Source organism: Meriones unguiculatus, chromosome 9 (assembly GCF_030254825.1).
Source record: "Meriones unguiculatus strain TT.TT164.6M chromosome 9, Bangor_MerUng_6.1, whole genome shotgun sequence".
NCBI classification, from domain to species: domain Eukaryota; kingdom Metazoa; phylum Chordata; class Mammalia; order Rodentia; family Muridae; genus Meriones; species Meriones unguiculatus.
Window position 1 is genome coordinate 74,389,056 of NC_083357.1, and position 20,851 is coordinate 74,409,906.

Here is a 20,851-nt window from a genome sequence, read left to right on the forward strand (position 1 = left end):
ATTAAACCTCTCCATCATCTCGATATGAAGCCTCTCTTTCCCAAATACAAGCACGGAGGAATTGGAACTTTGGGAGATATCCTTCCTCAGCTTTCGACTTCCGTCATGCAAGTTCTTTTACAGACTGAAGGGAGTTTCTAGAGCAGATTCTACAAACTTGTTTTTAGTTCTTCCTTCCCAATCTTTCTCCAGAGACTGGGTACCACCTCAGTGGGGGATCTGGAGAAGCCAGTACCTATCATTTTGCAGTCTTGGAAGAAAACCAGGAACATCTCATTTTTTTCCTGTCTGCTGTGTGACAGATTCAGGAACAGTCACTGTGTATGTGTGTCTTTTGTTGGAGGAACAGTTGGTTTACCAAAGCAAATTATAAAATGTATTGGCCCTTAAAGTTAGTTTTGAAATTAAAAAAAGAGAGAGAGAAACATGTAGACATTTGGTTCTGTCCATTTTTTTTAAACTCATAATTTCTTATCTCTAGCACTTAAAATATTGGAATGGTTGTTGAGGATATAAGAGAGTAGCTGTGACAATAGCTGTAAAGCTTTATTGTTCCTGCTTCCTTTCTGTCTTCCCTAACAGCAACAGAAGGGTCTAAACCAAACCAGCCTTGTGTAGCTCAGAAGAAAACCACAGTTAGTGTCTTTATCAAATCAATCATAAAAACCTCAGTAAATGCAAGCTGTTTTTATGTAACTTTCCTGACAGCGACTCTTTAAGAGAGATGACACTTTTAGTAACCAAAGCACCAGGGAATTATCACAAAGGAGTCTTTCTTTTTTTAAAAAAAGAACATTTATTTATCTTTATTGTATGTGTATGGGTATTTTGTGTGCGTGCATGGTTGTGTACCAAAGCAAGCATGTAATTCCTGTGAGGTCAGAAGGAGGGGGTCAGATCTCCTGGAATTAGAGTTACAGGCAGTTGGTAGCTGTGATGTGGTGGCTTAGAACAGAACTGGAATCCTCTGACGGAATAGGCAGTGCACTTAACTGCTGAGCCATTTCTCTAGCCTAAGAAAGGAGTCCTTTTAATGTGAATACCAAGCTTGTATAAACTCTGAGGAATCACTAACTGAAGCTTTCTGGCCTCAGATAATTTCAGTTTAAAAGCGGGAGCAAACACATCATTGTAAGTCTTTGTTATTGTCTCAAATAAAAAAAAAATACAATAGTAAATGCCACGGATTAACAGTTACTATACTTTAAAAGACCTGGATAAATGCTTTCAGAGCACTTTTTCCTTGCACTCCTACCAAGGCTCGGGAGTCATTGTAGAAGATGAGACAGAAAGAAGTCTGTGGATAGCTACATGAAAAAGAAACTCAAAGTGGTGAAGAAAGCATGTACAAAATCCGTGTAAGCTCAAGCCAGACCCATCTCAGTATGGAGAGGGGAGTTGGGTACACAACAAATTTACCCCTAATCATGGAGCTATTAGCAACTGTGAGAGAGAGAGAGAGAGAGAGAGAGAGAGAGAGAGAGAGAGAGAGAATATTTTTTTCTAAGTGTGCAGTCCTTGATAGTTAAATGTTTTTCTAGGGAAGACCACACATCCAAGAATATTTGGGCAAAACAAACTGGTTTTGAAGGATTAAAAAAAAAAATAAGCAGGGTACAATGTTGGGCAGGTAGGGAAGAGGGATGGATCTGAGAAGAGTTTGAGGAGAGGAGATAAATGTGATCACAACACATTGCATCAAATGCTCAAAGAACTAATAAAAATGTTAGGAAAGAAAAAGTGGGTTATAAAGAGTACATACGTCTGTAGTATCAAGAATCCTGAGGGTCTGAGGAGGTTCACTGCTTGAACACAGGGTAGTAGAGGTAGGAGAAGGAAAGCAATTGAAGCATCATTGACCATTGCCTTATTGGGGTAAGAAATGGTCATGCGTAAGCAGGAGGAATGTTCCAGAATTCTTAGCACAGGCAGTATTGCTTCATGTCTAGAGTTGCCTTTCAGGTATGGTTTCAGTCTAGGGGGAAACTTTAATGTTTACTGATTAAAAACCCTAGTGCTATCATCCTTTAAAGAACAAGGTCTCATCTTTTCATTCATCAGTTACAGCGACTGCTGCTCTTTGAGAACTCTTGAAGGTGACCGGCTGTGTTCTGATGTCTAGGGGTATGAAAAAGTTAAACCCACACTGCAGACTTACCATGCGTTAATTAGTCCTCAACAGCTGGCATTTCAGCTTAGTACTCCCGCTTTACCTTCATGGCTTATTATTTATTTATCTATTTATTTATTTATTTATTTTCATTAGGGGGAAGCCAGTCTGAATCTGAAGTCAGGCAGAAACAACAGCTCCAACAGATGCGATCTAAATACCAGCAAAAGGTCAGAATCCATTTCTTCCAGTTTAATTTTGGCAACAAATTTCAGTACCAACATTTCCACATAACCATGAAATAACACCGTGACTGAAAATATAAAACCTTCAAATCAATTGCAAAATGTAATTCTCAAAATAATAGTTGCCAGGAAGTGAAAAGTAAAGAAGAAAATATCTAGAATTTTTACCCAAGACACATGTGCTAAGCATCATGACCTTTGATTAAAGATGGCCTTTTAAATTAGGTATATATTAATTATAGTTTAAGATTACTGTGTTTTCACTTGCAGAACATGGTTTTGTTTATTCCAAGCTAGTAATAAAATACAAAATGATTTAAGATAACTAGTCATTTCTACAATAAATACTGTGAGTTTTATATGAGGAATAATATCTGCTCTTTCTCCCTTGTGCAAGTATGGATGGACACACACACACACACAGAGCAAGAGAGTGAAAAAGAGTGAACAAGTAAGTGAGCAAGATAGAGATAGATAGATAGATAGATAGATAGATAGATAGATAGATAGATAGATAGATTAGATAGATACCCATGAAGAAACACAGATTTCTCAGTCAGGAGATGCAGTCTGGCCATTCTCTAAGTGGCTTAGAGCAGTAACCTATAATCATGGTGAGGTATAACACAAACAATACTGTAATTTGCCTTTCATCATAATTTTGTGTTCCAGAAGTTCAGACTGAAAAATGGTAACTGTTTTCTTTTTTTGTCTGTAATCTCAATACAATTTAGCTAAAGAGAGAAGAATCTATTCGAATCAGGAAGGAAGCTGAGGAAGCTGAGCTCCAAAAAATGAAAGCAATCCAGAGGGAGAAGGTAAGCGGGTGGAGGGGGAGGTTGGCTGATGTTCGCTGAGGGCCAGCTGTCAGGTTCTCCTGGAGACACTGTCCAGTCACTACTCATTTAACCCCCACTGTAATCTGAGAAGGTGCCTCTTACCCAATCATGACAGAGAGAGGAAAGAAATGGTGCCCAGCGGTCCACAGACGTGGTGAGAAGAGCTGGGTTTCATATCCCAAACCTACTGGAGCTGGGTTTCTGAGTCACCACACCAACTATCTCACCTCTTAGCTATGTGGTCGGCTGGCCAAAAGGCAAAGCAACAAGGAGCAGTGGCACTCAGTGGGCCATTGTCATATTTGTATCAAGATACAGAGTTTTCCAGGGTGAGTGTGATGAAGGTGAACATGGCTTTCTTAAGCACTAAAAGAGCATGCGCTGGCCTTTCGTATCAGTGATGCCAGCCTCTTTCATCTGGACAGTTATGCTTTAGTTTTGATGTAGCATCCGGAGCTTGGGGAAAATCTCTTGTGAGGGGTTCATTTGCTATAGAACAAGAAACAATGGGAGATGTTTAGCCCTCCCCTTCCACAAGCCTAACAGGAAGTAAGGCTTAGTGTTGAAGGTATGAGAGCAGGGAATTGACTTACTGTTCTGAGCACTGCGTGTGACACCTATTATAGATGCCTCTTAGAAGCAGAACTCCTGTCCCTGTATTCTGCTTGTTTCTCTCTCCCTCTCCCTCTTCCTGTTCCTCTCCCTCGGTTAGTTTCTCTCTCCTCTTCCTCCCTCCCTCCCTTTCTTCTCTCTCTCCCATACTTTCTCTCTTTCTATTTTCTTCTATTTCTTCTCTTCTCTCCTGTTTCCTTTTAAAGATTAAGTATTCAAAATTTAAATCCCATTTTAAGCAATAGATCTATTCATTCATTTATTTATTTATTTACTTACTTACTTATTTATTTTGAAACAAAGTCTCACCTGTCTAGCCTAGAACACACAGACATTAGCTGCCTCTGCCTCTTGAGTGCTAGAATTAAAGGTGTGCACCATCACAGCTAGCCATAAAGAGATGTTTTTAGCAGTTGGAGTTAAGAAAGCTGCACTTGTGGCTTATGGAACACTGTTTCCTCCTCTCTGTAGGAATTCTCTGCTTGCCTGGGAACAGTCTAGTTTCTTGGAAAGTATGTGCCATTTTTGTATGACCTTGGGCAGTCTCCCAACTTTCTCAGAACTTTTCCTGTAAAATGTTTCTGCTGGTACCATCTCCCAAGTCTAAGAGTAACTTGTTGCCATAGTGATTCAGGAGGTGGCAAGCCTGGATTTGCACATCCAAACTGTAATAAAATGCCAAATAAAAAGCATAGGTAATTTACAAATTTTGATCCAGCAATCCACTACCAGTTGTCTATCTCTTATACAAAAGATCTTTATCGAAACTACCTCTTCTCTACCTCTTTCACATATACTTCTGTCTTTACCAAGCTTTTGTTTATCTCTTTCTCTTCTTCTCTCCCACCTGAAAAGCTGGAGCTTTGGTCTGTGATTGTAGCAGGAAGAGCACATCATACATAGTGTGCCTATGTGTCAAGTGGGACCAAGGGAAACAACATCAGGAAAGGCTAAGAGAACCTAGAGAATGTTTTTCTTGTGGTTATTGCAAACTCTCACCTAAGTCATGTTTGGTGTCATTTAGTTCCTATAATTGGCTGGCTTGTGTGTTATTTACACTTCATTTCTGTATGCTCAGTAACACGCCTTCTTAATGTGTGGGTGCAATTCTGTTCTTTAACACTCAGTGAAAGCAGAGTGTTAAAGCAGAGCTATAGAGGCATAGCAATCTTTAGACGCCAAAACATGAACTGGATTAGCTTTTCTAAACTGATAAATATAATATAAATCTGAATGTGATTGAGAAGGATCAGCTCTCTAGCCTTTCCCACTAGGAGGGGAATGGGCAGAATTGGCATTTCCTGGGATTTGCTGCTTTGCAGGCTCTCTGGAGCCCATTGCAAACTGCATCCTACACTGATTTCTGTGCACATGAAAATGTGTTTCTGTGCACATGAAAATTTGTGGAGTATTAATTTAAGTGGGACTTGATTTATCTGGCTGATTGGCTGTCACTCTCCCAGGACCAGTCCTTTCTGTTGAATAGGAGCCTGCTGCTGTTCATGCCTACGAACGCCCATTTAGTCGCTTGTGTCAGACAGAAAAGTGGATATTAGCTATCTAGAAGTGACATATTCCACATTGCCAGTGTGATAATGGCCGGGAGAAGTGATAATGACTATGCTTATGGAGCACTCAGTCTTTAAAATGCACAGCAAATGCATGCATGGACACCAGCTCACAAAACTCCACCCTCCTCCCCTGGTGATGGTTATTTCCCAGGAAGTCTGAGCCAATGCAGAGCCAAGCACCTAGTGCTACCCAGGAGTCTGGCCAATCCCCGGGATACCCTAAAGAGGTCTTTCTTATTGCCTGTTAATACATCAGTGGATGGATGTATTAAATCAGAGCGTGCACTGGCCAGCAACTCCCTAAAAGCCTCAAGGGTGACCACTGCTTGCTGTGGGGACCAAGCATTCCATATGTCAGTCTTCAAAGGGCTGCTTCACATCTAAATTACAGTAATAGGTTTTCATAGGTCACTACAATAAGCTTGTCAGCTAAATTGAACGTTCCGAGACTAAACGTCCATCATATTCTACTCATAATCATATTGATGAAATAATCATTTGATTTTTCCATACTTCCACAGTACTCATAAACCTGAAAAACAAAAACCTCCCACCTCTATGGTAAAGACCTTCCCTACCCATTGATTTCATTTTACTCTGCCTCCTATTTATGTTTGAAATAGTTTACAATGCTACGTCTTTTCCTCATTTTTCCAATCTCCTTCTATCGTCATAACTTTGGAAAGTATTCAAAACAGCTCAAGATTCCAGTGGCATCTAATGCCTTTTCCTGTTCCTTAAGCTGTGGCTACCAAAGTTGCTTGTAGCAAATGAAGTCATTTTGTTTTTTATAGACCCCAAGAAACATTGTTCATTTGAATGCTGTTCAGTGCTGTAGAAACAAACCAGTAGAGTATAAATTATGCATATTAGATGCAAATGCATTCATATACATATTCTTAGGGCATCATACTTGTTACTTTCTAGTTCTATAAGGCAAGTAGTAGCAAGGACTAATGGCTGTAAGGACAAACATCAACATTCATGAAATTATTTGAGCATTGTATGAACTGGAAAATATTTAAAATTCTGTAAACTCTCAAGTCACACCAGGTGTCTAAGAAAGAAGGTTTTTACACCCTGCACTTTGAAGTGGCATTGGTATAAGCATTAAATCTTTGGATGTTGAAGTACAGTGGGCTTTCATTAATTAATCCCATGGTGTTGGAATGAGAATTTTATCTCTGGCACACAGGCATTAAAGACTATGGGCCCTTAGCTTCCCTGGGATCCACTTGCCTTAATTATGAAATGGGTGCAATAATAAGGATGGAAGAACTAAAGGATGGATATGCAAAATCCTCAGCTCAATAACTAGTTCTTAGCTCTTTGTTTGTTTGTTGTTTTGAGACAGGGTTTCACTATACTGCCCTAACTGACCTGGTCACCATATAGACCAGGTTACCTCTGCCCTCCAGGTGCTAGAATTTAAGGCACATACCAGCAAGCCCAGCCCCAGCTCTCAGCTTTTAGTAAAGGTGCCCTACCCTAATTACAAGTATAAAGAAGTACTCAAATATTCTTTCATTTGATTTATCCTGTCAGCTTCTCGCAGGGAAGGCAAAGAAAGGCTTACTGTTATTAAATAGGGTCAATGATTTCACTTCTGTTAAACACACATTGGTGAAACTGCGGAAGAAAAAACACACCTGACACTCTTGGCCATGCCGAATTTCTAGGCTTCTAGTTCAACTAAAATTTTAACATTGACCAGTGTCCAGTAGTTTTCCTTTGTAGTCTAGGCCTTGATCATCAAGATCTTTGCTCACTTTCTTTCATTTTCAGAATAGGACATCCTCTACTATTTTATAGAAATAAAAGCCATTAGGCTTTGAACGTATTTTTTTTGTTACCTTGCTTTGTTACTTTTCTTTTTCCCTCCCTCCCTCCTTCTCTCCCTCTTCTCTCTCCTTTCCTTTCTCAATCTCTCCTCCTCCTCCTCTTCTCTCTCCTTTCTTCTTTCTTTCTTTCCTTCTTTGATACTCTTACTATACAGTGCAAGCTAGCTTTGCACTGTTGACTTTTCTGCCTCGGCTTCTGGGTTGCTTGGCTGTAGGTATACATTGCCATGTCTAGCTCTTTGTTCCATGTATCTTCAAGCCCATCTTAAGAGGAATAAGAAAGTGTCTCTCTCTGCTGCCATGCTGGAATTGGTCCATCTGCATTCACTGTCTCCTGCCCTCTCTAATCCCTTTAGGGACCCTGTTGTTTCCTTGGTTAAGCACCCCTCCTTTTTCTTTTCTGCATTCTTGTGTCCTTGCTCAGTATAGCCTTTTACTTAATTTTCTCATCCTAACAAATTATATCACTGTACTCGCATCTACTTTCAACTCCTCTACTCCAAGCTTCATGGTCAATTCCTTGAAAGGTTTCTCTTTAGTCTTTCATTTGAAATGTGAGTTTATGGACTGATTTTAATTATCACTTGAACAAGAGAGAGCTTTTGCTTTAAATAGCACCGATATTGTGCCCATCAGATCAAGGAAATAAACGGCTTGAGATCTTTTCTTTACTTGTTTCTTTGTATGCTAAGCTTGTTTTCTGTCTCTAGTATTTTTACGGTATAGATGTAGCCAAGATGAACAATGTTATTCTCAACAGAAAAAAAATAATGGAAACTTCAATTCCTAGCTTTTTAACCATTAAAAATGCCATGTATGTTGATGACATCATGAGTCCCAGAATGTTGAAGTCATCCTTGTAACAGAATCTGTTGAAAAAAAAAAAAGATTTTTTTTTTTTGTCTAAGTTTCAAGAAGCTTTCAAAGGAATTTTCTTTTCCAATGTGAAAGAAAAAGGAGACCATTATGGCTGACTATTCAAATTATAAAACCATGAAATCATATAGTGTTTTTTTTTTATTGCACTGAGTGTACATACATAAAGCAAGCCCTTATAACCCAGTTAACAAAATGTCTTAGAGGTAGTGGTAAGATATTACGTTAGAGAAGTATGCTGTCTACCATGTTCCTTAAATGTCTTAAAATTCTTAAAGAGTTTAATAATTTCTCCTAAGGAGGGCATGTGGTGTGTGCCTGTAATCCCAGTGCTTGGGAAATAAAGCAAGGAAGACAAGGAAATTTGAGGTCAACTGGGGCAACACAGGACCCCCGCGCGAAAGAAGATAACAGAGTTTTCTGATAGATGTGTTTTAAATTAGCCAGTATCTATCTGCTAACCATGAAGTTTTGTCCTACTGTAAACCACAGCTGTGCTAGTTACGGATTTAAAAACATCCCTAGTAAACCCCCGAGAGCACATGTCTGAAATCTCACACCCTTCTGAAAAGAGCCCAATTGCTCCTCCTCAGAAATGCTAATACCAGGTCTCATTTGGAGGCTGAGGCAGGAGGATGACAAGTCTGAGGTTGGAAGCAGAGCACAGCTGCCAGGCGAGAACAAAGGTAGAGTTAGAAGATGGCTGAAGAATGAGGACGAGGGAGGAACACACGGTTTCTGGGCTGTTTCAAACATAAAGTTGAAACCTCAAAACAACAACAAACTAAATGAAACCAACAAGTAAAAAAAAAAAAAATCTTCACACTTCATTACTTCAAATTTCACCCTTCTCTGGGTCTTCTTCGGAAACTGTTATTATTTCACTTTGGCATATTTAACATCAATTGCTTCATTGCTCTCTTGTCTATAGCTTTTACAGGGTGGTGCATCTCTGTTCATATAATAAATATAAAGCAATCATATATTAGGACATTGGCTAAGTGTTAATTGAATATATATGGTTCAGTGATATTATTCAGGTCCCCCAATCAGTGGTAGTGGCCTGGCTAACTTAGCAGGCCACTACCACTGATACAATTTCCTTCAGCATTTGTATTTGTGCAAATTTGTTTGGATGACCTGACTAAATCTAAGTATTTGGACTGATACAAAAATCTGTGCCTACTCCCCTTACTAGGAAACCCATTTGGAGACTGAGCTGCCATGGGCTACATCTGTGCAGGGGTTCTAGGTTATCTCCATGAATGGTCCTTGGTTAGAGTATCAGCCTCAGAAAAGACCCCTGTGCCCAGATATTTTGGTTCTGTTGCTATCCTTGTGGATCTCCTGTCCTCTCCATGTCTTACTATCTCCCCCTTCTTCCATAAGATTCCCTGCACTCTGCACAAAGTTTGGTTATGAGTCTCAGCATCTGCTTTGATACAATGCTGGGTAGAGTCTTTCAGAGGCCCTCCGTGGTAAGCTCCTGTCCTGTTCCCTGTTTTCTCCTTCTTCCAATGTTCGTCCCATTTGCCTTTCTGAGTGAGACTGATCATCTTACCCAGGAACAGGGACTGTCTCTGACATGAACTCAGTGGCTAGCTCTTTGACTGCCTCCCCTGGATGGGGGAGCAACCTTGCCAGGCCACAGAGGAGGACAATGCAGCCAGTCCTGATGAGACGGGATAAGCTAGGGTCAGATGGAAGGGGAGGAGGACCTCCCCTATCTGTGGACTTGGAGAGGGGCATGGGAGGAAATGAGGGTGGGATTGGGAGGGGATGTGGGAGGGGGCTACAGCTGAAATACAAAGTGAATAAACTGTAAATAATATAAAAAATAAAAATTTAATTAAAAAAATCTGTGCCTACATTGGTAGACGGGTACAAGTCCTCAAACATGCCTCCATTTTACAGAATACTTACTCATTGGCTTTTGCTGAGGGATTAATAGACCTTCAGTGGTTAAATGAAGATATTGTGTTATGTTATGAGTTGGAATCTACCAGTGAAGAGATTAAAAAATGGTTTTCTCAATTTCTGACCTCAAAGAAGGAAATCCACTTTTGTTTCTAGATGCTTGTGTGACTTTCTTCCTGTCTGCTAAGGAGATTCCTGACCTTGATTTAATCAATAAATTCTGTTTACATTCTGCTTGATGATGCCTCCACCCCAGGGATGTAGAGAGCTCATCACAATTCAGCATATTTGGGCTCACTATTGGTTATAACTAGAATCCTGTTCATTAACAGTCGAATTGCTAGCTGCATAATTGATTCCCTGGACCCTAGAATAGTTACTATAGGTTTTGTTGTTGGAAAACATAGATGGAAAAATAGATTGGAAAACATCTATTTTGCCTTTGAAAATGGGAAAGCTTCTCATCCTTAAACAATGGAGCCAGACTCACATCACAGCTTAAAAGTAACGATTCTGAATATTCTCTTTCACAGACTTTTTTGAGCAAATCTGAATTTTTTTTTAAATTATTAAACTCAGCTGTTTCTCCTTTGGACCCCTTTAAAACTCCAGTTTTCTCCTGTGTTATAGGACTTGCTTCTACTTTTTATTAAAATTTACTTTTGTTGAAGAATATTATCTATTTTTTTAGGCATGTTTAAAAAAATGACAGCAGGGTTACAGCAAGCAAAAAAGCAAGTGGTTTTGATTTAAATCAAGTTAAAATGTGCCAGAGCCATGGTGACAGTGATATCAAATATGAAGTCACATTTCTGAAGGTTCTCAAGACAACTAATTAAAAAAAGAACTCTTTTCTACTCCAGTGGATAGCTTCTTTCAGACATATGCCACACAGCTTCTCAACTGCTCTAAGTGTCTAAATCAGAAGGGAGTTGGGTTGGGTTATTAAAAACCTTCCCCTGAATATTTTGGTCAAATGTGTGACACAGACACACGTTTTTTATGGACTATTTAACCATGCATTATTATTTTTAATTTAGCATGCTTGGTAGGGAGTGTACTGTTTGCATCACGTGTTTCACAAACTCACTAGCTTAAAAATAAACGTTGCTGTCATTTGGGCGGAAATAAAATTGAGAAATTGTTATTCTGCAATTTAGCCAGTCAGGTTGTGAGAGGGGAGCTCTGGAAGGATCTTGGGGCCTTTGGTGTAGTGCTTTTGTGTTATGAGGGGAGAGACTGTCTTGGGATTTCCAGAGCCAGTAGAACACAAGGGCTTGGGAGAACTTAAACATGGTGATTCTACTCAATCTTCCATAACAGGTCACATTTTGATATTTTCAATTTCAGAGTAATAAACTAGAGGAGAAAAAGCAACTTCAAGAAAACATCAGAAGAGACACATTTCGAGAGCATCATCAGTCGTAAGTTTGTGCCCTCAAAACTTTGTTTCCTTACAGGCTTATTGTTTAGATTTCCAGCTCTAGGGAAATGACAACTTTTCAAACATTGGGTGTTGAATTGTTGGCACTATATTAATCATGTAACTGAACTCTACCATCTCAGGGAATCTGAGACCAAGACACTCATGCTTATCAAAGTATTCTCCAGTGGTCAACTGAGGAGCAATAATCCGACTAAATTGGAGGAATTTCTCCCTATAAATAAATTGGATTTTTGGGTTCTTCTGACTGTGCTGATCCCTAGGGTATTGCTGTAAGGAGGATGATGTTTGAGGTGAAATATACAAGCAATGTTTAAACTAAGTAGTATTTATCTACTGACCTGTTTTACGATTGTTTTCTAGCCAAGAATTAAGATATCATTCATTACTTATTTCTGTCACTCAAAATTGATAGTTATAAACCAAGGCAATTTTTCTAGTATGATTCCTGAATAATAATACTTTATATGCTAATACCATTGTTGCTAATGCAGAAAATCTACTCTGTCGTAGCCTTTAGAGCAGTGGTTCTCAACCTGTAGGTCACAAACCCTTTGGGGGGAGGTTGCATATGAGATATCCTGCATATCAGATATTTACATTAAAATTCATAATAGTAGCACAATCACAGTTATAATTTAATAATTAAGATGTAATTCTAAACGCAGAGTTAGAACCAAGCAGACAGGGCTTCCAAATCTCAGCTCCATTGCTCAGCTCTGCTCTTGAGCTAACCATTAAACCCTCCTGTCCCTTTTTCCTAGATCTGGGGATCGCTCAGACATTGAGCTGCTCGTGAATAAGACATTTAAGAGTGTGCCTCCTCCCTAAGTCTAGCATTCTCTCGGAGCACCGGGCTCAGTCTGCCTCTGTCAAGTAGTGTTCAGGCTCAGCAGCAAGAATAGAAAAATTCCCAAATCCTGTGCATTGCTCTTCACTAAGTTAAGGTCAGGGCGGGGGAAGTTGAGTTCTTCTTTTGAGTTTGAGACAGAGCAAGGTGTAGGAGGAGAAATTCCTGGAGTTTTCAAAGGTGGGAGGCTGTTCTACCCAGCTTCCTCTCTTTTTAAAGTACCCCAGCTTCTTGAGTTTGTGTTTTACTAAATGCTAAAGATCAATCACCCTTATTCTGTAAAGAAGAAAAGAAGGCTTTGCTGTCAGCCACTTCACTCGGGAATTCAATTACATGCACATTTTACTCCTGCTCTCTCTCCTGCTTATCATGAAAGTCCCCGTTAGGCAGGAAAAAAGGGAAGTTGGCTAAAAAAAAACCCAAGAAGTATCTCAAATTGATTTTTAAAGCCTATTGAGAAACACAAAAAGTATAGATATGTAAGGATTTTTTTTTCTTTTAAGAACATTATGTTTTGAATTACTTTTGAAATTAAGAGACCAATAGCTGATGAAATGAGTGGCCATACTATAGCTGAAAATATTAGAGGAACTTCTTTAAAAAGGCGGATCCTCTATAGAAAAGTCTTTATTGCACTTTCTTAGAACCAGTTTTTAGCAGGTGAAAAAAAAAAAAAGTCTAGCAACGCTGTTAGAATCCTAACAGTGCAAAGATTCCACCAAACCCATCAGACCATCTGCCTCCCACAGCCAAACGAGAGTCTCTTGAAGCTGTCAGGCAAGGGAACACAACCTAGGAACCAAATAAGCAGTTCTTTCAAATGAGTCGATACCTCGCCAGTTTCAACATGCGGTGATGTGTGGTGCAAACAGCCGACCAGGAACAATGTGTTTTTGCTGTCGAGAAGGGCAGCCGCGGACTTGAGCGGACTGTAAATCCAGCTGCTGGCGAAACGGAGACAGGGCGCATGGCGGCCACCCTAGGTACCCCCCGAGCATCCTAATGTGTTCTTTCTTCACACCTTGTTCCTGACTCCGTTCATTTACTTCTGATTATTTTTAGTGTTGTCAATTATTTAGCTAACAGGCAGAAAACTAGGCTTTTATTGACAACCAAAGGCACTCTCCTGAGTGTAATAATGAAGGCCGTTTATTGAATGCCTGTGAGGTTGCTTTCTAATTGTGCGCATTAATCTGCCCATGCAAGCTGGCTGAAAACACACAAGCAGATTGCACGTGCAGATGGAGCACACGGGATGGCTTTTATGAAAAGACCTCTGCAATGCACTTCTGCTGCACTGTCTTCCCTTAAAAACCGAACGGCTGTGACTATATCACTTGGCGGCTGAGAGCAGCCCCGATTAACGATGCATTAAGTTTACCACTCTGGCTGGGGACAGACTCCAATTTCACAACTCAGAATTAGTTCTAGGATCCTCGAACCTGAAAGCTGAGGGTAGAAATGGGCCTTTAACCTTGGCATAGTAGTTCTCACTATTACTTTCAGTCTCTATTTAGGGCCTATAAAAATTCAAATGTGATATTTTTTTCTTGGTATGTGTGTATGTGGGTGCTTTCCTATCAGCTGATGGTACAAAAGAATGCTTGGCTCTGAAAGACTGAATAAGACTTCGTTTTTAATAGCAAAAAGATACTGTGTTGATTTAACTTATTTAGAACATTGAATAGCATAAATATCAATATTTTCGTTTTTTTCTAGGTTTCTTTTCCTTTCGTTCTTTAAAAACATCTTTATTCATATTTCGAGAATTTCACATAATATATTTTGGTCATATTAATTCCAACTCACCCCCTTAATTTTTCCCAGGTCTGCCTCCATCTTGCTACCCATTTCCCAACTTCAAGTCCTCCTTTCCTAGTCTAATAATCTGCTGACTCCAGTATATTTTGTTTTTTTTTCACTTTTAAAAATTTTATCTATATTTTTATAAATTACAGTTTATTCACTTTGTGTCCCCACTGCAGCTCCCTCCCTCATCCCCTCCCAACCCCACTCTCCTGCCCTTGTCTCTCCCCTATGCCCCTCCCCAAGTCCACTGATTGGTCCTCCTCCCCTCCCTCTGACCCTAGCCTATTAGGTCTCATCAGGACTGGCTGTATTGTCTTCTTCTGTGGCCAGGTAAGGCTGCTCCCCGCTCAGGGGTTGGTGATCAAAAAGCCAGCCACTGAGTTCATGTCAGAGACAGTCCCAGTTCCCATTACTAGGGAACCCACTTGGAGACTGAGCTATCATGGACTACATCTGTGTAGGGGTTCTAGGTTATCTACATGAATGATCTTTGGTTAGAGTGTCAGTCTCAGAAAAGACTACTGAGCCCAGAATTTTTTGATCTGTTGCTCTCCTTGTGGAGCTCCTGTCCCCTCCAGGTCTTTCTATCTCCCCCTTCTTTAATAAGATTCACTGTACTCTGTCCAAAGTTTGGCTATGAGTCTCAGCATCTTCTTTGATACCTTTCTCAGTAAAGTCTTTCAATGGCCCTCTGTGGTAGGCTCCTGTCCTGATTCCTGTTTTCTCCTTCTTCTGATGTCCATCCCCTTTGCCTTTCTGCATGAGGATTGATCATCTTACCCAGGGTCCTCCTCCTTGCTTAGCTTCTTTAGGTGTACAGATTTTAGTATGTTTATCCTATATTATATATCTAATATCCATTTATAAGTGAGTATATGACATATGTATCTTTCTGCTTCTGGGATAACTCACTCAGGATGATCTTTTCTAGATCCCACCATTTGCCTGCAAATTTCATGATTTCCTTGTTTTTAATATTGCTGAGTAGTATTCCATTGTGTAAATGTACCACAATTTCTGTATCCATTTCTCTGTTGAGGGACATCAGGTTGTTTCCAGGTTCTGGCTATTACAAATAAAGCTGCTACAAACATGGTTGAGCAAATGTCCTTCTTGTATACTTGAGCATGTTTCAGATATATGCCTAGGAGTGGTATAGCTGGATCTTGAGAAAGCGCCAGATTGATTTCCAGAGTGGTTGTACACGTTTACATTCCCATCAGCAGTTGAGAAGGGTTTCCCTTTCTCCACAACCTCTCCAGCATGTGTTCTTACTTGAGTTTTTGATTGTAGCCATTCTGATGGGTGTAAGGTGAAATCTCAGGGTTGTTTTGAGTTGCGTTTCTCTGATGACTAGGGATGTTGAGCAGTCTTTCTCTGCCATTTGATAGTCCTCTTTAGATTTAGCTCTGTACCCCATTTTTTTAATTGGGTTACTTGATTTTTTACTGTTAACTTCTTGAGTTCTTTATATATTCTGCATATTATTCCTCTGTCAGTGTCAGATATATGGTTGATGAAGATCCTTTCCCAGTCTGTAGGCTGTCATTTTGTTCGGACGACAGTGTCCTATGCTTTACAGAAGCTTTTCAGTTTCATGAGGTCTCATTTATTGATTGTTGATCTTAGAGCCTGTGCTGTTGGTGTTCTGTTCAGGTTAAGTTTTAATGATAATTCATTCTGGGAGTGTTGTCATTTTTATAATTATGTGCTTTTATTCTTCTAAATGTATGGGTTGTTTTTTTTGATGAATTTTAAAATTTTAAGATGGACTTAGGTATGTTTTTGTGTGTGTGTGTGTGTGTGAGAGAGAGAGAGAGAGAGAGAGAGGATCTCACTATTACAGCCCTGGTTGTCCTAGAATTTGCTATATAGGTCAAGCTGGTCTTGAACTCACCAAGAACTGCCAACCTCTGCCTCCCTGAGTACTTGGATTGAAGGTGTGTACAGCCATACCAAGCTATGTTTGGGTTTTGAGCCTATTAGACAGTGATAGTGAGAGTAGGCTGGGGTCAGGCAATTTGCATGCTGTTATTAGGAAAAATAGTGTTCTTTGAAGATTTTTCTGGAATCGTATAAACTGGCTATGTTTTAAATATTTAAAACTTGCAATTCATTTCTAGTGATTATTTACTCTAAGAGATCATGTGTTTGTGTCATCTAAAAAAAGCACTAAGTGCTCAGCTCGTTCAAATCAAAGCAGTAAGATGTTGCTATGTAGTTGAGAAATGGAATGTCAGGCTCCACAATGGACACTGAGCCATTACATTAAGTATTTTTTTTAAATGTTTAATTGTTGGTTAGATTTACTAGAGATGCATTCTTTTTCTCCTTTATAGATAGAGCCTTGGGTAGTTGAAAATTTCCAAAGTCATAGAGACCATAAGTAATGCAACCAAATTTAGGTTCCCAAATGTGGGAAATTTTGAAAATAGATAACTTGAGGGTATAGAGCACCACAAGGGTCAGAAATGTCAGGGTAGGTGGGTGATGGGACAACATGGGTGCTTGAGATGGAAACTATTGGAGAGGGCAGGGCAGCCCTTGCCAAACTTCATCAAAGTTGACTTCTAGTTCTTTCTACTAAGTCCTAAATTTGGTCTAAAGTGTGCAAAAGAAAGGCTGGAAAAATAAGCCTAGTGTTTTCTCCAGTGATCAAATATAAGTAACACCCCCCACTCCCTAGGTCCAACCCTGGTTAATCTTGTAGTTGATCTGAGGATAGAGAAGATAAGTGTTGTTTATGATCTGTCTGCGATTCTGAGGTGTGCTCTCCTCTCAGGTAACAATTTCCAGAATGGTTTTACAGAAACAAGAGGTTCAGTTCTTTAAAATGTATTAATTTACTAGTGTATGTGGTCTGTATGTGGTGTGTGTGTGTGTGTGTGTGTGTGTGTGTGTGTGTGTGCGCGCGCGCACGTGCAGAGTACATGTGGAGATCGGAGAACAACTTTCAGACATCAGCTTTCTTCTATGCTAGAATCCTAGAATCCAGCTCAGGCTGTCCAGTTTGTGAGGAAAAGCATCTTTAGCCACTGAGCCGTCTTGCTAGCTGAAGGAGCTCAATTCTTAAAACTTTGGTAGGAAAACCTTTTGTAAGCAAGCCAATTCCCAAAGAGGACCTTCCTCCTAAACTGCCACGCCCCTCCTCTAGCTCTGCCCCGAGACGGTAATAACGGAAACTTCCCCCGCTTCCGCCATCTGAGCCATGTATCTCTTTCACCTCCACTCGGATAGTTATTATGTGTGCTAAGTTCCTCAGAGGCACATCTGCATCTATTTTAGTTTCCTAGAGCCGAGAATCCAGACAGGTCTGCTGAATATGCACACTTCGGCCCCAAGTTTGCCTTCTAATCTGCTCGCAAAACTTGTAATGCCCTTCATGGGAACTTCTGAAAGACACTTAAGGGCTACAGGGCTCCCTGCCCATGTGGTAGGCTTCAGTCCAACCTTGAGTTCTGTAATTTAGGTAAGGGGACTGGAAAGTCATCCTATTTGTAACCTTCTCGCTTATGCTAATGAAGTGAACTTAGAGATATAAAATCCCCGATTCTATTTTATTCAGAATAAAAGTGAACAGCTAATGACAGATCCAGTCTGAGGGAATTCCTTCCTGGTGAGTGTTTAATCATGCTGTCGGTTGGGGGTTCATCAGATTCCCCCTCTGTAGCTAGCCTAGTGTGTGTCACCTCCTTTGCTTCCCATGAACACTTCTTTCCTATTGGTACTTACCATATACCTGTTCCTTTCCTATTCTCTGGTGACGGTAAGGACTCCTGCACCATCTCAAGTTTGGTCACATTTAGTTTTTTTTAGTTTGTGACTCACATTTATTTATTATTTTATGTGTATTGTGAAAGCATGTGTAGGTGTAGAAGTCTGAAGGGATTGGTTCTCTCCATCATTTGTGTCCCAGGGATTATGCTCAAGTGGTAAGATTCAGCACCCTTCCCCACTGAGCATCTTATACTACCTAATTTAGTCTTTAACACATAGTTTGGGTCACATCATGCCCTGTTCTGAAATATTTGATTATTTTCTATTTCTGTTGCCTTAAAAATGAAGTCTAGTCTCCATGGTGAAATGTTAGGGTGCCATGAGGTGCCTTAGTAAGATATCAGAAGGAACTCACAGGGTTTTTGGCCTATGTCAAGTGAAAGGTTTGAGGAAGCAGGGCTTTCCCCTAAGTTTTACATTTTTAGGATCAGGGTTTTTTATAATTGTCTTATCACTTAAAAAAAAAATCAGCCATGGGAGAAGATCAGAGAGAGGTCCATGCTGTCACAGACAAAGCACTGGGTGTTAATTCTGATAGCTGGAGTTTAGGGTGTCCTGTTACAGTTATGGTTGCAGAAGGCTGGGTGCTTTTCTATATTCAGACATCTTACAGAGTGGCTTTATACCTGTTACAATACATTTCACTCACATAGCAACTTCTTCTGGCATTAATGTCTCTTGGACCTGCCTGCTTTCAGTAGGACAACACCCAAGCCTACACATTAATACTAGGTTCATTTTCATTTTTCTCTGTATAACTGATAAAAGATAAATGTCAACCAGTGTCTTATTATAAAATAGTCTAGCTTAATTATCTTATGGCTGGAACCTAGCATTAATGTTTCCCTCCTGGGAGGGAAGAGTACTTGGGCCTTGACTTCCTTAATTCAAACTGTAACTTGTTTCCTCTAGCTGGAGAAATCTTTTCAAACTTCTGGGTCTCTGTTTTCTCAAGTACAGCGTAGGATGAGTGCTGATAGCTGCTACTGAAAGGAAGTCTGATGGATACTGTCCACAGAACATAGTGCTGGACTGAGGAAGCCCCATCTAGCACAGCAAGGAGGAACCTGGGAACCACTTTTTTAATCCAGGAGAGTCGCAAAGGTAGCCTCGGACCCAAAAGAGGTCCCTAGTGTACATACCACACCTTTCTGGCCTCTTTTGGGGTCTTGACTCCAAGATGAAAAAAAAAAAGAGAGAGAGAGAGAGAAAAGAAAAAAAGAAGGAAAAAGAAATAAAAGAAACAGGGGTCATGCTAAAAAGGGCTGTGGCCATGTGCAGCCAATTTGCTGCATGATCAAGGACAAGGCCATTAAGAAGTTCATCATTCAGAACATTGTAGAGGCCACTGCTGTCAGAGACATATCTGAAGCAATTTTTTTTTTAAATTTATGGGCTTCCCAAACTCTATGTCAAAATACATTACTGTGTGAGCTGTGCCATTTGCAGCAAGGTGGTCAGGAATCGATCTCATGAAGCTAGGAAGAACCGAACAACTTCCCCCTCCCACACATATACCATGATTTAGACCTGCTAGAGCTGCACCACAGCCTCCACCAAAGCCCATGCAAAGACACAAGGCTTTGGTGAAAGAATGACAGAAGAAAAAACAGTTTGGACAAAGTAAAATGGAAGTTATAAAAAAAAAAAAAGGCTTGAAGAAGAAGACGAAGACACCCAAAAAGCAACTCTAGACAAATCAATAACTAACCAAGGAAGGAAGAAGACTGACATGGCAGGAAAATGTCAAAGGAAATGAGAAGGTTTATGGTTCAAATATATAACTGGTTTTCTTTTCTCTTCTTTCCCCCCTTTTCTTTCCCCTTCCTCATGTCCTTCCCTAAGAAAGAACATGGAGGATTCTTACCCTAGCAGAGACACAGCTCGAGAGAAGGGCATGGGTTGTATTGTGTGGTTCCCTTTGGTGCATACACTAAGGCTTGTGAGCTTCAGAGGCTGACAGAAAAATTGATGTGCATGTGTTTAGTTATGTACATTAATCCTTTGTACAAACAGGATATATAAAAACAAGAGAAAATGTGACAAATGACAATTTGATCATTACAACAAAAGGCAGAAAATGTAGAATTTTTTTATGACAGAATGTAAGAAAGTAAAATATTAAATCTAACAAGCTAGTCTTACAAAAGGTATATAAATCATGTTTATTTATTTTCAAAAATCCTCTTGGGTAGCATAAAAAGAAATATCTAACTGTGATATTATGAGGGACATCTATAAAAGAGTTAAAAATCAAAAGCATGGAAAATATATCCATAAATGCCAGCAAAAGACAGCAGACGTAGCAATATTAATACGAGACAAATTGAATTCTAGGTGAAAAGCGTTCAATATTTTATGAAGGTAAAATACATAATCCCAAAGAAAATGAAACAAATCTTTAGTAACATAGGTTTGAAATGTATGTAGGACACAAAAATTAGACAAAACACTATTATATTTTCTAATATCAAGTATGGATTTACTGAATTTTTCCTGTATTTGGCTAATTCTCCATAGAAACGAATCAATCAAATGAGCCCCCCCCCCAAAAAAAAAGAAGTGATATGAGGAGTAAAGGAACTGAATAACAATTACTCTACATGAGTTTGTAGACACTGTGATGAGGCACTGAGCCCAGTATTTTGAATACACATTTTTTTGTGAACATTGTATTAACTTCTATAGTACGGACCATGACTGAAACCTCAGAGAGTGTCGATACATTCCAGCTGTCTCTCCAAATCCTAAAAAAACCCTCAACTCTTGAAAACATAGTAAAACTAGAAATTGTGCAGTAAGACATCTTAAAGTCATAAAAAATGAAAATACCCATTTACCTTTTATCCCCGTTTTGAGACAGTCTTGCTGTGTAGCATAGGCTGGCCTGGAGCTCACAATCCTTCTGCTTTTTCCTCTTAGGTGTTGAGATTATAGCTTATGAGCCACTGTGAAGAGCT

The 20,851-nt window shown here is 39.7% G+C and overlaps 1 protein-coding gene and 1 pseudogene across 5 annotated transcripts in view; both read left to right on the forward strand.

Moving 5' to 3' along the window:
* Epsti1 (epithelial stromal interaction 1) overlaps positions 1-20,851 on the forward strand; it is an 89,027-nt gene that overhangs the window by 22,661 nt on the left and 45,515 nt on the right. For all 5 annotated transcript variants that reach the window (XM_021655697.2, XM_021655698.2, XM_060391475.1 and 2 more), the window contains exons 4-6: positions 2,267-2,340; positions 3,090-3,173; positions 11,362-11,435. In XM_021655697.2, the coding sequence (XP_021511372.1) occupies positions 2,267-2,340; positions 3,090-3,173; positions 11,362-11,435 (232 nt within the window). The remainder of the gene's footprint in view (positions 1-2,266; positions 2,341-3,089; positions 3,174-11,361; positions 11,436-20,851) is intronic.
* On the forward strand, positions 19,065-19,769 carry LOC110560014 (small ribosomal subunit protein eS26-like; annotated as a pseudogene).